Source organism: Balearica regulorum, chromosome 24 (assembly GCF_011004875.1).
Source record: "Balearica regulorum gibbericeps isolate bBalReg1 chromosome 24, bBalReg1.pri, whole genome shotgun sequence".
Classification (NCBI taxonomy): Eukaryota; Metazoa; Chordata; class Aves; order Gruiformes; family Gruidae; genus Balearica; species Balearica regulorum.
In genome coordinates this window covers 2,692,701-2,708,241 of record NC_046207.1, presented here as the reverse complement: position 1 = coordinate 2,708,241, position 15,541 = coordinate 2,692,701, and the positions used below count along the sequence as shown (strand labels likewise).

General features: G+C 56.4%; 1 protein-coding gene across 1 annotated transcript in view; it reads left to right on the top strand.

The window, feature by feature from the left end:
• Window positions 1–15,193: 15,193 nt before the first annotated feature.
• SCN4A (sodium voltage-gated channel alpha subunit 4) overlaps window positions 15,194–15,541 on the top strand; it is a 33,665-nt gene continuing 33,317 nt past the window's right edge. The window contains exon 1 of the mRNA XM_010300090.2: window positions 15,194–15,488. Coding sequence (XP_010298392.2) covers window positions 15,225–15,488 — 264 coding nt within the window. The 5' untranslated portion in view covers window positions 15,194–15,224. The remainder of the gene's footprint in view (window positions 15,489–15,541) is intronic.

The window sequence follows — 15,541 nt, the reverse complement described above, 5'->3', positions numbered from 1 at the left end:
CCTGTTCGCCCAGATAAGCATCCTTTGCCCTCCTTGGGCTGAGCTCCTGCCATGGCAAACGATGTCCCCAGGAGGGGAAAAGGCCTCAGATGCCCCTTCCCCAAACTCCTGGCTTCTCCCTTGTTCCCAAGACTCAAGCCACCCAATCTCAGCAGAGCTTCTCCACACTTCCCTAGTTGTAATTTCTCTTTGTAGCCACATGTCCTTCCTTAAATAAAACCCATGTGTTGGCCCTTTTCCAGACTGCAGGATCTCCAGAGATCCTGTCTGGTCTCATGAAGAGGCATTGAGAGGGAAACAGAGCCCCAGACTTGATTTGAGGTGAGATGGAAGATGCTTCGTTAAACAACCCCTCGGGCGAGCAACATCTTGCATTGCTGGCCAGGAAACCTCCAGAGGAGCATGGCAGCTGTCAAATAAATCCCTGCCCGCAGCTGAGAAGAGGCTGTAGGTGAATAAACATCTCTCTCCATCGCTAGAGAGGAAGATGCTGTTTTGGCAGGGATGTGAGGCTGACAGGAGCAGCAGATTGCACCAGGGCTGGGGCTGTTCGGTGGGAATCTCATAGTTGCTTTGAAAATCACTAGAGTTTGCATGTATTTTCAGCTGCAAATGGGCATTTCTGGGTGCTAAACCTGCACCCTAAATGACCCGCTGGAGTTTGCTGGGCTTCAACCCCCTGGTCTCCCCAGTGCATGGCAGAGCCTGCAAAACCAGGAGCCCACCGTGCATGGAGGAGGGCTGATGTGCCACTGCCACAGGGGCTGTGCGTCACCTTCAGTCTGCAGGAAAGGTTTTCAAAAGGGTTTGCTGCGTCTCTACCACGGACCATGTCCTGCAGCCGCATGTTTGGGGTAGCTGAGCCTCGGCAGAGCAGGGCTAGGTTTTCCCCATCTCCCCTCCGCCATGGCCTGGGGTGCCACAGTAGCCTGGCATTCCCATCGCCCACCCTGCACTGGGGGTCCCTTGGCTCCCCTCGGGCAGAGGGGTGTCTGGGAGAAAGGGGGGTGTTTTGCCTGGAGCCGGTGGGTGGCACTGCGGCCCTGCAACACCGCGGGCACTGACATCGGATCCAGGGTGTCAGCTTTGGAGCGCACAGTGTCCCTGCACAGACCGCCCTGGACACAGGCTCAGCCAGCGTGGAGGGACCCCGGCACGTCCCGGGGGCTGCCGGCTGCTGGCCCTGGGTGCCAGCACCCAATGACTCTGCCCGGGGCCCTGAGAGCACCCAGGGAGTAAGGTAAGGGGGCCACGCCGCTTCGGGGGAGCGTGCACCCAGCCCCGCATATGTCCCGAGACTTCAGTGAGAGCTGGGACACCCCAGGGTCCCTCTCTGCAGCCCTGGCCAGGTGAGGGTTAATCAGCGATGGGGATGGGAATAAGGCTCCGCACTGGGAGACCTGTGCCTTTGTCTGTTGCTTCTTTCCCTGCCTGCATCCCCTGTTCCTCTGGGGGCTGCCATGCCGCGCTGCTTGGGTGCCAAGGGTGCCCCAATACCTGTGCCTACACTTGTTCCTTCATCCCTGCTCCAGGATGTGCCCAGCTCTGCACCTTGGGGAGTTCACCCTGCAAATGTCCTTTCCCCGCACCCCGGCTCGCTGGCGCAGCTTGTTTCCACCCTGCCCTGCGCAGGCAGCTCTGTCTCTGCACAGCTCCTGCCTGCACATACAGACCGGTCCAGATGGGCCAGAGCTCGGCCCCCCAGAGCCCCCATGGATGCAGCCAGTCCCGCAGGAGGGAGAAGAGGGTCAGGATGCGCCCAGCACCACTGGCTTCGGTGGAAGGTGCGAGCCAAGGCACTTCAAACCCCCCAGGGCCCCACAGGCTGTGCCAAGTATTGCCCTTATCCCACCCTGTCACCTGAAGGACACAGTTTTTGCACCCAAATCAGTGCTGGGAGTACCCCTGGGCACCCCAAGTTCCCATTCCAGCTGGAATTTAGCTGGTTTTGCAGGCAGAGCTGTGCCCTTGTGCCTGCCCAGTGCCTGGCTGGGCACCCTGGGGTGCCCCTGGCTTCCAGAAGGGCAGGAGCCACATCCCGGGATTTCCACCTTTGTGTGCCTCACCCCGGGTTCGCTCTAGTCTGTAGACAAAGACCAGTGCAAAAAAAAAAGACCAATGCAGCTTGCACAGGCTTCCCAGCAGTGACAAGGCTGGGTTTGGGGCAGCTGGCAGCTGATGGGACCCGCCGAATATCCCCTGAATTTCCTGCTGTGACCAACAGAGCAAGTGGAAAGTCCCCACAGCCACAGGAGGAGGATGTCCCTGTCCCTGCCCTCCTCACCAGCCAAAACCACCAACTGCCAGATGCACAGGGGATGCTCTTTGCCTGCGGGTACATGGGTACAGGCTGATGCTTTTGCTGTTGAGCTCCCGATGGGATCCCAGCGCTCTCTGCCCTGGTTGTATCCCTGAGAGCTAACATGGGGCTCTTCACTCCCTCCTTCCCTTGGCTTTAGCTCCTCTGAGCCCAGCCTGGGCTCCAAGTCAGCAAAAAGAGCCCTGGGGCTGGCTTTTAATTGAAGAAATTAGTTATGCTTCCCAAAGCACACCCTCGGCATCTCCTGCGTGGAGCTAATCCCCTGTCCCATACTGATGACCTGTCCCCCAAGAGCTGAACCTGGTCTCTTGGGCTGCTTATTTACGGAGTCTTGAACAGAAATGGAAAATTATTGAGTGAAAAGCAGAATCGAGCCAAGAAACTTCACTTCCCAGATCCCTGGGTGCTCAGGTCTACAGTCTTGGCCCTGTTTTTATTGATTGCATGGGATGCCAGGGAGCACAAGGAGCCCCGTGGGTGAGGGGCTGGAGGCAGGGAAAGGCGAATTGCCATGAGAATGTGCCACCAAGGGATGCCAGGCTGGGGAGGGCAGGTGCTCCAGCTCCAACAAAGCCCACGCCAGCATGGGAAAGTTGCTACGGGGTATTTTGGGTCCGGACGAGCAGCAGAAGAGCTGCACGGAGCCAGTGGAATTGGAGAGATGATGAGTCCCCTCTGCCCAGGCTGGGTGCTGGCGTGGTTCGTCTACCTCCAGCGCAGCCCTGTGCACCCCAAAAGGGGTGAGCCCTGCAAGCTGGGCACCCCTCTGCATTCTCCTCTCAACCCCAGGTGGCCACTGAGCACCCTAGGTACCCCCAGAACTGCTTGGGCACCCAAAGGCTCCATCAGGAAGGGCAAGAAGGGAGACAACCATGTGGCAAGCCCCTCTTTTGCACCATCCTGTGCCACCCTGGTTCTGGCTCAGACCCACAGTGGTCCCCCTGGGCAGGGCATGCAGCAAGGGACAGGGGGTGACGTGCTGGTGTAGAAGCGGGGTGACCCTACACGGCTGCCAGCCATCCCAGCCATCGGATGCTCCTGGCATGCAAAGAAATGTGGTGCTGGTGCAAAATTAGGCGGCAGCAGAGGGGAGCCATGGGGGAAGTGAAGCAGAAATGACAGACACCCCTCGCTTGCAAGAAAGAGGAGGAGCTGTGGTTGGTGCTGGGTGCTACACGATGGGAGTAACACTTCCAAAGAGCCACTGGCTTGGAGACAATGTTGGCAGCGGGGTTGGCACCGAATTTCCCCACCACCACCACCCTTGCAGTTGTCCCTCTGCTCTTTCCAATTGCATGTCACTTCTGGGAGAGATAGATGAGGAGGTGCTGGCCAGGGTCCCTTCCCACCTCCCCTCCACCTCCCCATGTCCTATTTGGTGCCAAAGCCAGCCCAAAGCCTCCTCAACATCTGGGACACCCTCCTCCGCCACCGTGACCGCCCCAGGCAGCCGGTGTCCCCCATCTCGGGGCACGGCTGGGGAGGTCGCGGTGCCGGGGGGGGTCCGTGCAGGCAGGACCCCGGGAGCACCGGGCGATGCGGTCGCAGGGGTTGCAGGCGCAGCCAGCCCCATGATTGGCGCGGCGGGGGACAAATGCCACAGCTGAGACGGGGCCGAGGCTACCTGAAGGACCCCGCATGTCCTCAGGTTTCACTCATGACCATCTGACAGCAGCAGCAGCTGCTCTGCCAACAGGCACTCGCTGAGCCAAAGCCTCCAGGAGTCGAAGGAGAGGGAAATTCTGGCCCTAAAAGGTCTCTCCTTGGGATTTTGCTCTCTCCACCCAACAGTAAGTACTGGGTTCAGCCCTGGGCTGATGCCAGGCCACCGGGCAGGGTCCACAGGGTCTTGGATGTCCTCGGGTTTGTCATTCTGGCTGTGCTCCGAGCGGTGCAAGCAATGCTGGGGGCTTTGCCATCCAAGCGCTGGAGGTGGATGGGAGCAGGACAGCCCCCGCAGTCGCTGGGGTGGTGGTCAGGGCTGTAGACACTGGCCAGACCCCCCGCATGGAAAACAGCCCGGGACGGGGGGTGAAAGTCCCTAGAAAGGCGCAGGCAGGGCATGGGGACGAGGGTGCCAGCAGGCACAGGACCCTCGGTGGCCACAGAGCTGCCGCCAGGACGAGAGGGGATGGCGGGGGATGTGACGGGCAACCGGTTTCTGAGCCACCTTCCCACCCGGAGGAAGGGAGCTACAGGCAGGGCTTAAAAATCACAAGTCGCCTTTCTCCTGGCTTCTCCTCCTGGAGATCTAAATATAAACCTCGGCTTAGCCAAGCCAAGGTTGCAGAAAAGGTCTGCGGGGTGCTTTGCAGTGTCTCCTTTCGGGAAGGCGCCTGTCCCCGCAGAGCCCCTGTCCCCTGTGGGGGAGCAGGGAGGGACCCCCACGGGGAGCGGCGGGGGGAGGAGGTGGGAGCCCTCTGCCATGCCAAAACGGTGGTGACGGTGGGGGGACGTGGAGATGGGAGGCTGTCATTTCGCCACTCGCAGGCGGGGGCTGCAGGGTGTGTGTGCACAGCTTTGGGGTGTTGGGGACGCAGGGGGACCCCCATGTGGGGTTCAGGTCTCAGATCCCCCCCCCTCCCACTGGGCAGTAGAGTAACAGACAGTGCCAGGGTGGGATTTGGCTCATATTTTGGGTGCTGACTCCCCCACGTGCCTGCAGTGGGTGCACGGGGCTGTGCAAAGCTCCCATCACTTGCTGCATGTGCGGGGACCACTGCGCACCCCCAGTGTCATTTCAGGGTCTATTCACAGACAGTCAGCCACCCTGGTCCCCCCGCATCCCTCATAACAGCAACCAGCCCTCTCGGCCAGATCCTGCACTGCTGCTCCCTCACTCACCGGAGCCAGCGCTGAGTTGCAGAGTGAAGTTTGCAGATAAGCACAAGCATTTCCTCCCCTGCCCACACTTCTGCTGAGAGAGATGCGAGGGATCAGCCTGGGCATGCAGCGAGCAAAAGGCACTGGGAAAGATTTAACAGCAGATATCAACAAGGGGCAACGATTCCATAAAACCCTGAGGACACCCCAATCAGTCCTGTTACGCAGGCGAGATCCTGCACATGTAGCTGATGGATTGATGCTGTGAGCGCTGGAGCTGCCTCCTCTAGTCCTTGCTAGGAAAATGCCTGATGTCATTACAGTTCGGGGGGCAAAAGAGTATATTTATGGGAACTGGGTAAAGAACACAGAGTCTTGCCTTGACTCGGCTGTGCTAATATTTAAATAGCATTTTGGATTTTTCCGGTGTGTGCATAAGGGTCCAGTGAACGTCATTCAGGGCAAAAGGGCCCCGTGGTGCCGTGTGGGCAGCTCCATCTTCACTCAGGGAAACTTGCTGGATTTGGGGGTAGGAGAGCGAGCAGCAGCAAGTAATGAAGAGCCGTCTGTCCACGTTGTTTCTGTGTTCAGCAGGTTGGACTAATGAGGTCATTTATGTGGAGGGGAGGAAGGGGGAGAATGTGGTGGGTGCTTTGGGGAGTTATGAGGGCAAAGATCCCAGCTATAGCTCCGGAGATGCCAGGAAGGGTGCTCAGCCTCTGTGCCTGTCTGTCTGTCCAGCTGCCTTCCTCCTCGGTTATTTATACGGCCTTGGGAACATCTCATCTCCGAATCCCTCTTACCCAGATCCAAGTGGATCTGAATGAGATCCCTCAGGCAAGAGTGGAGGCGTGGGGCTCAGCGCCTGGAGCTGGGCATGGGGAGGGCTGCGATGGCTGCAGGGGCCCCGTGTTGGTCTGTTTGGCACGGTGTCTGGTACGGGGTGTTGGGGTACAGTGGTTGCAATGGGAAAGTGGACATCCCCCAGCCCCAGGATGCTGCAGTGGACCTGATATTTCAAATCCCATGGGAGCATCAGGTCTGGGACCCGCTCCCAGTGCTGCTCATTGGTGACCAGTATGAGAGCCGATGGGGCCGTGTCTCTCCTGGCATCCCTCGGAGGTGGCTGCATCACTGTCCCCCGTGTCCCCCGAGTCTGGGTGACCCCGTGGGGGGTAGCGGCTCATTACAGCCCCACACCATCCTCCCTTCCCCCACGCTGTCCCCTCGCTGCCTTCACAGCACCGCTCAGATCTTTTCCGAGCCTGACATGAGAGCCGCTGGCAGGGAGGAGCAGGAGCATTGGATGACACCCGAGTGCAGGCAGTGGGCCGTGGGCAAGCGCAGGGTCCCCGCTTTAACCCTTCCCCACCTGCCTGAGCCTCCACCACAGCCAAACCCCCTCCCCCCCTCAAATAAACCCAAGCAGCCATCCGCCCTGGTGTCTCCTTTCCAGCAATCCTCTCCCGGGGGTCAGTAGGGACAGCGGGATGGAAAGGCAGCGGGGAAGGGGCAGTACCCCCCGCTGCATCCCCCGGCTCCAGGCAGGAGGGGGTTAGCGCGTTGCTGCAGGATGTTGCAACCTCCTATTTCCATCTGTGGCCCAGGAGAGTATCTGAGGACTTCACAGCTTCCAGCCTATGTATGCCACCCCCACCTTCAAGCACATCGAGGTACCCTTGGCAGGGCTGCGGGCAAACAGGCGTTGTAGGGCTGGCATTCGAGTACATTCAGGTCAATAACGATCAGTGAATTGTATGAAATTAATTTCCATGCCACTTACGATGCCAGTTGCAGGAGTAGAGGCACCTCTGCGGGGCATGTATTTTTGGGGGGTTAGTGGTTTATGTCCCAGGGGGAGGCTGGTGCCCCCTCAGCATGTTCAGCATTAAGGATTTGGCTCTCCAAAGGAAGCCAGCGATGGCACGGGCTCGGCTGCACCTTTGCAAGGAGCTGGGGAAGGAAGCAGCACCTTGTTTGGCACATGCAGAGCACCCATCGCAGCCGGGGCCCCACTGAAGGTGCTACTGCAACGCACCGCGAAACACGGGACTGGGCATCACGTCTTTCTCCTCCTCCGTGTAAATCCCCTGAGCACTGGCACAGCCCTCGGCACGCGGGTGTCCTCGTCCCAAAGTGCATCGCAAGGCAGGGGGTGGGTTGGCTGCTGCCAGGAAAGGGGCTGGAGGGTGTTTGGAGACCTCCTCTTGGTCTACCCGAGAAAGGCAGCGTCTAGCAGGCAGAGAGCAGCATCATTCCCATAGCAGCAAACTCATTCAACGTGGGCTTAAAATCAAGCACGCACTTTTGCATTTGGCCCACACAACCATACCAGCGTCACTGTTGCTGTGGGTTGACCTGTGGGTAACATGCTGTGAGTGACCTTGGCTGGTCTGGACCAAGCTGGGGGACCATGATGGCACCTGAAGAACATGAACTTGCTGCAGAACCTCAGTCCCCCTGGTCTGACTGGAGAAAGGCATCCTCCAGTGCTGGGCTTGCTCTGGCTTTGTTTTCCAAGGGCTTTCAACAGACCATCCCTCCCTTTTGCTCGGCATCAGGCAAATTGCAGGCAGCATAGCTTCACCCCGTTCCCAGGGGTGACGGATGCTGCTTGGAAGCATCCCGCATTCCTGCCGGTGCAGTTGGCTTGGGTCACGCTTCAGGCAAAGGAACAAAATACACCGAGAGGAGGGTCAAAAACCACGGCGGTGACAGGAGTCGGAGGGGGGATGTGTCGTTAACAGAAGCCAGCAGTGCTCACTGGGCTTGGTGGACAGGAGGCTGGTGTTTGAGCCACACAGCCCATAGGATTTCCCAACCGAGTGCTTAAAAAACTCAGAAATTCAAAGGATAATGCTGGAAAATGAAGGATTAATTTTTTTCTCTGTCTCTGAGTCTTCCAACCCCACTTGAAAATAGAGTGGGAAAAGGATTGAGGTGACTTTCTTTTAATTTTTTTACCGGTGTTATTTTCTTTTCCTGAAAACTTCTCACTGGCTCCCTTTTAAAAAGGGCAGCCAAAAACCACAGCGAGTTTATGGTGGGCTCAGAACCACCACAGTGGTGGAGATCCAGTGTCCCACGGCAGCGTCATTAGAGGTATTTGTTTGCAGAAGAAAATTTTGGAGACTTCACATATCTTTCCAGATCATCTTGGTAATGTAGTTACAGCAAAGCATTAAGGGATGACAATATATCTGGGGATAGTAAACATCAGACTCTTAAATAGCACATTATCATATTACAGAAAGGGACATAAACTTGTTTATAAAATGGCTAATTTTGTCTGGCACAACTGAAGGGTGTTTATCCTAGTTACTGCTAGAAACTCATATAATCTCAAAAACGCTAATGCAGCTCCAGGCCCTGCTCAGCACGCCGTTAAATCACCCATGTGCATGACTTAAAGCCAATCTCTTCACCCCCCGTGCTATTTGTGGGCAGAAAAAAATCATTTCACATTAGATTTTTTTCAATTTCCCCACATTTTTTCCAAAACTTGGGGAAAATACAGTAGGAAATAAACACCCCATCAGACTTTTTCAAGGCGTGACAACCCTAGGACTGCGCTGGAAGGGTTTTTTTCTACAGCCATCAGACTTTACAACAAAGCACCGTGTCACCCCGTGCATTCAAGCATCACCAAAAAAAGCGCAAATATCCTGAAGCTCAAACAAAATCCACGGCAGCGGATGGGATTGCCAGCACAGCACAGGGCTCACATTGCCTCCTGCATCACATCGCCTCCTGCATCCAACCCCAGTGGGGTTTGGAGCTATTTGGGCTCCCTCTGCCATGCTGGGTATGGTGGTAGGATTTGGCCCTGCTCCTTCTCCCCATGGTCCCACCACCGGGGTTGAGTGGTTGGATGCACGGAGGTGGGAAATGCAGAGGGGATAAGGACTCTGGTATTTAATCATCCCCATAAAGATCCCTGTCCTCCCTGGACACACAAATGCTGTCCTGACCGCACTGAGTGTCCGTGCCGTTGGGATGGGTTTGAACCCAATACTGCTTCTCCTGGCAGCAGGTCTCCTAGCCCATGTGGTTTTGGTTTTTTTAAAACCTACTTAATGCATGTAGGGGTGGAGAGGTGACCTGCTGCGGGGGCTTCAGGGGGCATGCAGCAGGGTTGGGAGAGCGAGACCCATGATGCAGCCCCCAGGGTCCTCCCAGGCGAGTGAGACGGCTGCCACGGGGATGGGCAGCGTGGATGGTGTTTGTAGCAGCACTTGGGATGCACGTGACTGAGAACCCATCACTGAGCTGTGACTCATCCCCAAACCCTGCGGTCTCAGCTGGTCCCGGTTGCACCATCCTGCCCCACCCTGGGTGTCCTTGGGGGATAAAGAGGCGAAGGGATGGAGAGGGAGGGGTTGTCTTGTGTGCAGTTAGCTTCTAGGTGCTGGTTTGGGTGGAAGTGGTGTGTCTCAGGAGGATTTGGGGTGCAAGTGGCAAGGCATGGGTGCTGCAGGATGGTGCTTTCTGTGATGGGTTTACGTTGTGTGTGCAGCAGTGTCTGGTTTCCTGAGCTGCTGGGTGCTGGCTTAACTCCCCTGGTCTTAACTCCTTGTAGCTACAAGGATGTGGGCCAGGTCTGGGCTCCCTGGCACCGGCTGTCCCAGAGCTGGCTGTTGGTGCACGAGCTCATTGTTCCATGCTAATCCCTGCTGTGGGGAGTCCCCCTGTGCTGTGCACTGCCAGTGTTTGGCTGAGCATCGCCTGGCTCTGCTGTTTCTCGGTGAGTGAAGGTGGTTTACACTTGCTGATGGCCATTCGGGTTGTTTTCTGTCTTGGACTTGTTCCTATCAGCTTCTTCTGGGGTTTTTCCTGAGCATCTCCTGTTGAGAGCATGAATCTTGAGGGCAGGCTTGCAGATGGGTAAGGGCAGCTCTGAGATGTGTTTGGTCTTGCTGCAACTCTGTAGACACTCAACGGTTCCTGCTGCTGTCCCCTGTGTTCTGGGTGTCTGTAGAGCTGACATCTCTCAGGAGCAGCGTGTCTTCACTTGAGACTCTGCTGTGGTTTAACCCCAGTTATCTCTGTCTTGGTTAACCTAGCCCTGAGTATGGAGAAGTACACCTCTGGGCTTACCAGCCTGGGGGAGCATTGCTGGGGAGCAATACCCTGGGAAGGGAGGAGCAGGGCCCTGGAGCCTGGGTGGTGGGCTGAGCCCAGCACCTGCATGGGCTGGCAGGATAGGGAGCATCCTCTGGGTGCCCTGTGTCACCACAGCCACATGCCTGCGCACAGCAGCCAAGGAAGTCCTTCCCCTGTTCCTCAGCCCTCAGGAGGTTATTTTCTTTGCAGTGATGAAGTGCCAATTCTGGACAGGGTGGCTTTCCAGGCAGTCTCAGACAGGACCCTGTCACCCTTCCATCTGTCCTGATTATACAGAACCTATTACGCAGCATCTCTGGTAGCTTCCAAACCATTCCTTTTACTTTAGAGGCTGATTCATTCATGTGTCCTCAGAACAGCAAAAATATCACAGGAAACTGAGTTTCTATCAAAGTGAATAGCAATGTGCTCCTGAGCAGGGAGCTGCTCCCAGTTGCCTACTGGTAATTGATGATGTTGAACTGGAGGGGGGTGAGATGCTCATCCATGGCATGCCAAGGGGTTGGACATGGGCAGTGTGTCCAAAAGCAACAGCTCAAGTGTGTCACAGTAAAAAAGGAGTTGTTCAGCTTAGCTGGGAGTCTGAAATTAGAGATGGCAGCTCAGTAAATAGTAGATCAGAGCTTTGGAGAGACATTTTAAGAGATTAATTTCTTAGCATGAAAGCCAATGGGGCAAGAGCCTGCCTTTAATGAGGGACTCTGGGGGGGACCCAGGTTCTGGGGAGAGCTGGGGCAGAGGACCATGGGGGTGATTCATGCCTGGGGCAGCACCTGTTGCTGCACCCAAACTGCTTTTACCTATGGGACATGCAAAGAGTTTGATCTGTTATTTATAGCAGCTGCTATAAATGTGCCAGGCCAGGAGCGGAGGGGCTGTTTACCTCGTCCCAGCAGCTGGGGGTGGCTGGTCCCAGGGGGAGCTGCTTCATTTAGGGTGGTGGGACCTGGCTGTCTCCCACACCCACTGGTGTGGGAACTAGGCTCACTCTGCACCCTCACTGAAGTGTGAGGGAGCTGGACAAAAGCTCAAGTCTGATCCTGGCTTCCCCAGGGTCATCCCACTATCTCTGGGTGGCCAAAAAAGGGTCAGAGCAGGACGAGATGCTGCAAAAGACCCCAGAAAGCCACAAAGTATTTCCATGCCCAGGGCAGAATTGCCTTTGAGGACCCGCTGCTTAGCCTTGGGCAGTGCTGCCAGCCCTCAGCATCTCCCCCTGCGGCTGCAAGCCCCATACCTGGTGCTGCCAGGGGCTACTCCATCAGCAGCCGGATCAGCACGGCGAGATCGGTTTAGCCTGGGGAGAGGAAGAGGAGAGACAGCCCGAGAGAAAAGCTGATGCTGCTTGCTCAAGCTCCCCTTCTGCACTCGCTTCTGCCGGGGGAGGAATGAGCAGAGTCATGGGGCTGCAGAAACCCGACCCCTGCCGTGATCGCTGGTGGCAGCTGGAGGCACAGCCACCTCCGCCGGGACCGCCGGCTGGGTCCAGCGAGCGGGGACAGGGCATTGCTGGGGGTTTGGAGGAGCAGCATCCAGTGGGAGGCTCCAGGGAAGACGCTGACCATGCAGCACCCCGTGCGCTGAAGCCTTGGAGAGCAGTGTGCTGCTGAAGGGGCTGGAGCCCTACAGAGTGCTGGCATGGTCCATAACGCAGGCTTGCCCTAATAGTTCTGCAAAACCCTATTTCCAGGGAAATTGAGGCTGCCTAGACCAAGAAGATCCTGTGAGTCCTCAGAGTCTCCAGGAGATGGGGTGGGCTGATCCTCCCATGGGTGCTGTGGGTCCTGCTTGAGCAGGCATCAGTGGGACTTGGGGTGATAGAGCCAGACACAGCCCCACAGATTGGCAGGGGATGGCAGGGACCTCTGGAGATCATCTCATCCAGCCCCCTGCCAGAGCAGGATCACCCAGAGCAGGTCACACAGGATGGTGTCCAGGCGGGTTTGGAATCTCTCCAGAGAAGGAGACTCCACAACCTCTCTGGGCAGCCTGTCCCAGGGCTCGGTCACCCTCAGGTGGAAGAAGTTTTTCCTCATGTTGAGATGGAACCTCCTGTGTTCCAGTTTGTGCCCGTTGCCCCTTGTCCTGTCACTGGGCACCACTGAGCAGAGTCTGGCCCCTTCCTCTGGACACCCACCCTTTAGATATTGATAAGCACTGATAAGATCCCCCCTCAGTCTTCTCTTCTCCAGACTAACCAGCCCCAGCTCTCTCAGCCTTTCCTCACATCAGAGATGCTCCAGGCCCCTCATCATCCTCACAGCCCTCGGCTGGACTCTCCCCAGTCTAGTTCCCTGTCTGTCTGGAACTGGGGAGCCCAGCACTGGACACAGAACTCCAGCTGTGGCCTCAGCAGGGCAGAGCAGAGGGGGAGGAGAACCTCCCTCGACCTGCTGGCCACGCTCTTCTCAATGTCCCCAGGTACCATTGGCCTTCTTGGCCACGCGGGCACACTGCTGGTCATGGAGAGCTTGGTGTCCACCAGGACTCCCAGGTCCTTCTCCGCAGCGCTGCTTCCCAGCAGGTCACCCCCAACCTGTCCTGGTGCTGGGGTTATTCCTCCCTGCGTGCAGGACCCTACGCTTGCCCTTGTTGAACATCATTGGGTTCCTCTCCTCCCAACTCTCCAGCCTGTCCAGGTCTTGCTGAAAGGCAGCGCAGCCTCCTGCTGTGTCGGCCACTTCTCCCAGTTTGGTATTGTCAGCAAACTTGCTGAGGGTGCACTCTGTCCCCTGTCCAGGTCAGTGACGAATACGTTGAACAAGACTGGACCCAGCACTGACCCTTGGGGCACACCACAAGCTACAGGCCTCCAACTGGACTCTGCGCCGCTGATCACAACCCCGTGCTTTTTGGCTTGAGCTTTGAGGCCACTGGTTTCAAGGGAATGCAAAGGGCAGGTTTCCAGAGCTGCTCAAGTAGAGTGTGAAATGGGTGTAAATGAGAATAACTCTGCATGAGAAGAAGCAACAGTGGTGCCCTGCTGCCATGGGCACCGTCCCCTCAGAGGCATGTGGTGGCAAAAATGCCCTTTGTGCTTGCTTTGATGAGGTCCCACCTTTGGGGTCCAGCGGGTCTGGGGTGAGATGGAGCTGTGTCCCTCTGGGATGACTGTTTCAGGTTCCCTATTTTGCAGCAGTTTGGGCCCCTGAGCTGGGCTGTGGGCAGTGCTGGACTCCACTTTGCAGTGATGTGACTCAGTTTATCCTGTTAGATAACCCTGTTCACCAAGGACAAAATTCTCCCTGTTCTAAAACAGGTTTAACTATGAAATTTGGCGCTCTTGCCACTTGATTTTTTTGTTTGTTTGTTTGCCCTTTTCCAAAAGGCAGCAAGTTGCTCCAACGCTGTACCAGCTGCATTTTGAACATGCATCAAAGCCCTGGTGCTGGGCTGTTCAGGTACTGCAATGAAGGTGGTCTCTGCCAGAGAGGTGTTGCAGCTGGGGCGCCGGTCCCCGCTTCACCCCTGTGGCTGGATGGGATGCGGCGTGAGCAGTAATACCTCCACAACACCATGCTGCTGGGGGGGGTTGCCTGCCCCTGGCAGAAGAAAATCCATTTTGCACACTGAGATTCAATTCAGCAGCAGTAGCGAGGGAGCGTAGTGGTTTCTAAAGTGCAGTTATCCTGTGCTGCTTGAAATCAATACCTCCCTTTGCCATTGCTTTTATCACTTGGTTTTATGATCACCATAGGGACGTGTTGATGCCGTTATGCACCCAGAGTCTCTCTTCCCATCGGGGCTATAAATGTCCAGTTCTCCTTAATTATAAAGGGCTGAAGGTTTCTAGCTCTCAGCATGGTGGGTTTGGGGCTGTGAGGAGTTATTGATCCTAAATCTGTTTTGGGGGGCAGGTGCTCAGCAGCATCACGTAAAGTTTTGGTGCACAGAGTTGCCATGGCTCGCTGGTGGGCTGCTCATTTTGGGGAGGGTGAGGCACAGAGGTGCCTCTGTGTCAGTACCCCATCAAAGCAGGACTCAGTGTTTCAGTGTATTGGGCTTATCTCTGACACAAGCTGGTGTTTACGGGCCAAACATATTGAAACAAAGCCGAGGCAAGGTGACTCAAAGTGAGAGAACCTTTCTGGTGTCTAGGAAGCCTTTGCCAGGCGTTTCAGCCTCGGTCAGGGCATGGCAGCCTGTTCCTCCAAGTGCAACCACCTCTCTTGCCCCCGCTTCGCTCTCTCCAACCCTTTTTGTTGTTGTGCTGCTCAGTGGAGCCACCCTTATCTCTCCCAAATGGCCCATCTTATTCCTGTCTGAGGAGTCAACCTGATCTCTGTAACATTAGAAAGTGCCATTATTGCCTTGCTTTTTTGGCTCCAGACTTGACTTTAACCCCTTCCTCTCGGGAGCAGAGCCCATCCGGCGCTGCAGGTTATTCGTGTTTCCTACAGATGAGTGCTGTGAATTGGCCACTGACCCTGCAGGACCGAGCTCCTCTGGCTGAGGAACCTCTTGCTTTGAGCGCCGCACGTTGCTTGCACAAGGTGCGGGAGGAAAACTGCCAATGCCTTGTAGCATATTGCAAAGGGGAGACAGCTGGAGCGGTGGCACTGATGCTGAAGGTGTTTTGTTTTGTTTTGCTGAACAACCCTGTCTAGGTTGTGAAATTGCGTGTCTAACAGCAGCAAGCTGGTGCCAGGGACACCAACTGCTCGGCTCATGTGGTGCTCAAACTGATGGGCCTTTTTGATTAGAGGGTGAATGGGGATCTGGGAGGAGAAGGAGCACAAGGTGTGCTCCATCTGCAAACAATCCACGCATAATAATCTTTCTTGCAAGTTCAATATTTCTGCAATAAACCCGTTTGCAAACCCCACCGAGATCCTGCCATCACCTGGCTTCAAGGGCTGAACAAAAATGCCCCAAAATGGCACCAACTGGCATCTCCTTCTCAGCCCCCCTCTCCTCAGCAGGCTGGGCGCAGGCGTCCCGGAAGCAGAATGAGAGGATGGCCGGCCTGCCGCACATCCCGGGCCCCGAGAACCTCCGCCCCTTCACCCCCGCCTCGCTGGCTGCCATTGAGCAGCGCATCGCCGAGGCAGAGGCGCTCAAGGTAAAGCGGCAGCAAGTGGAGCTGCCTGAGGAAGAGGAGATCAAGCCCAGCAGTGACCTGGAAGCTGGCAAGAACCTGCCCCTCATCTATGGTGACCCACCGCTGGAACTCATCGGGACCCCCCTGGAGGACCTGGACCCTTTCTATAAGGACAAGAAGGTGAGGGGCAGAGCTTAGCCCATGGGTAGACTTGGCATTAGATGTAAGTCCCA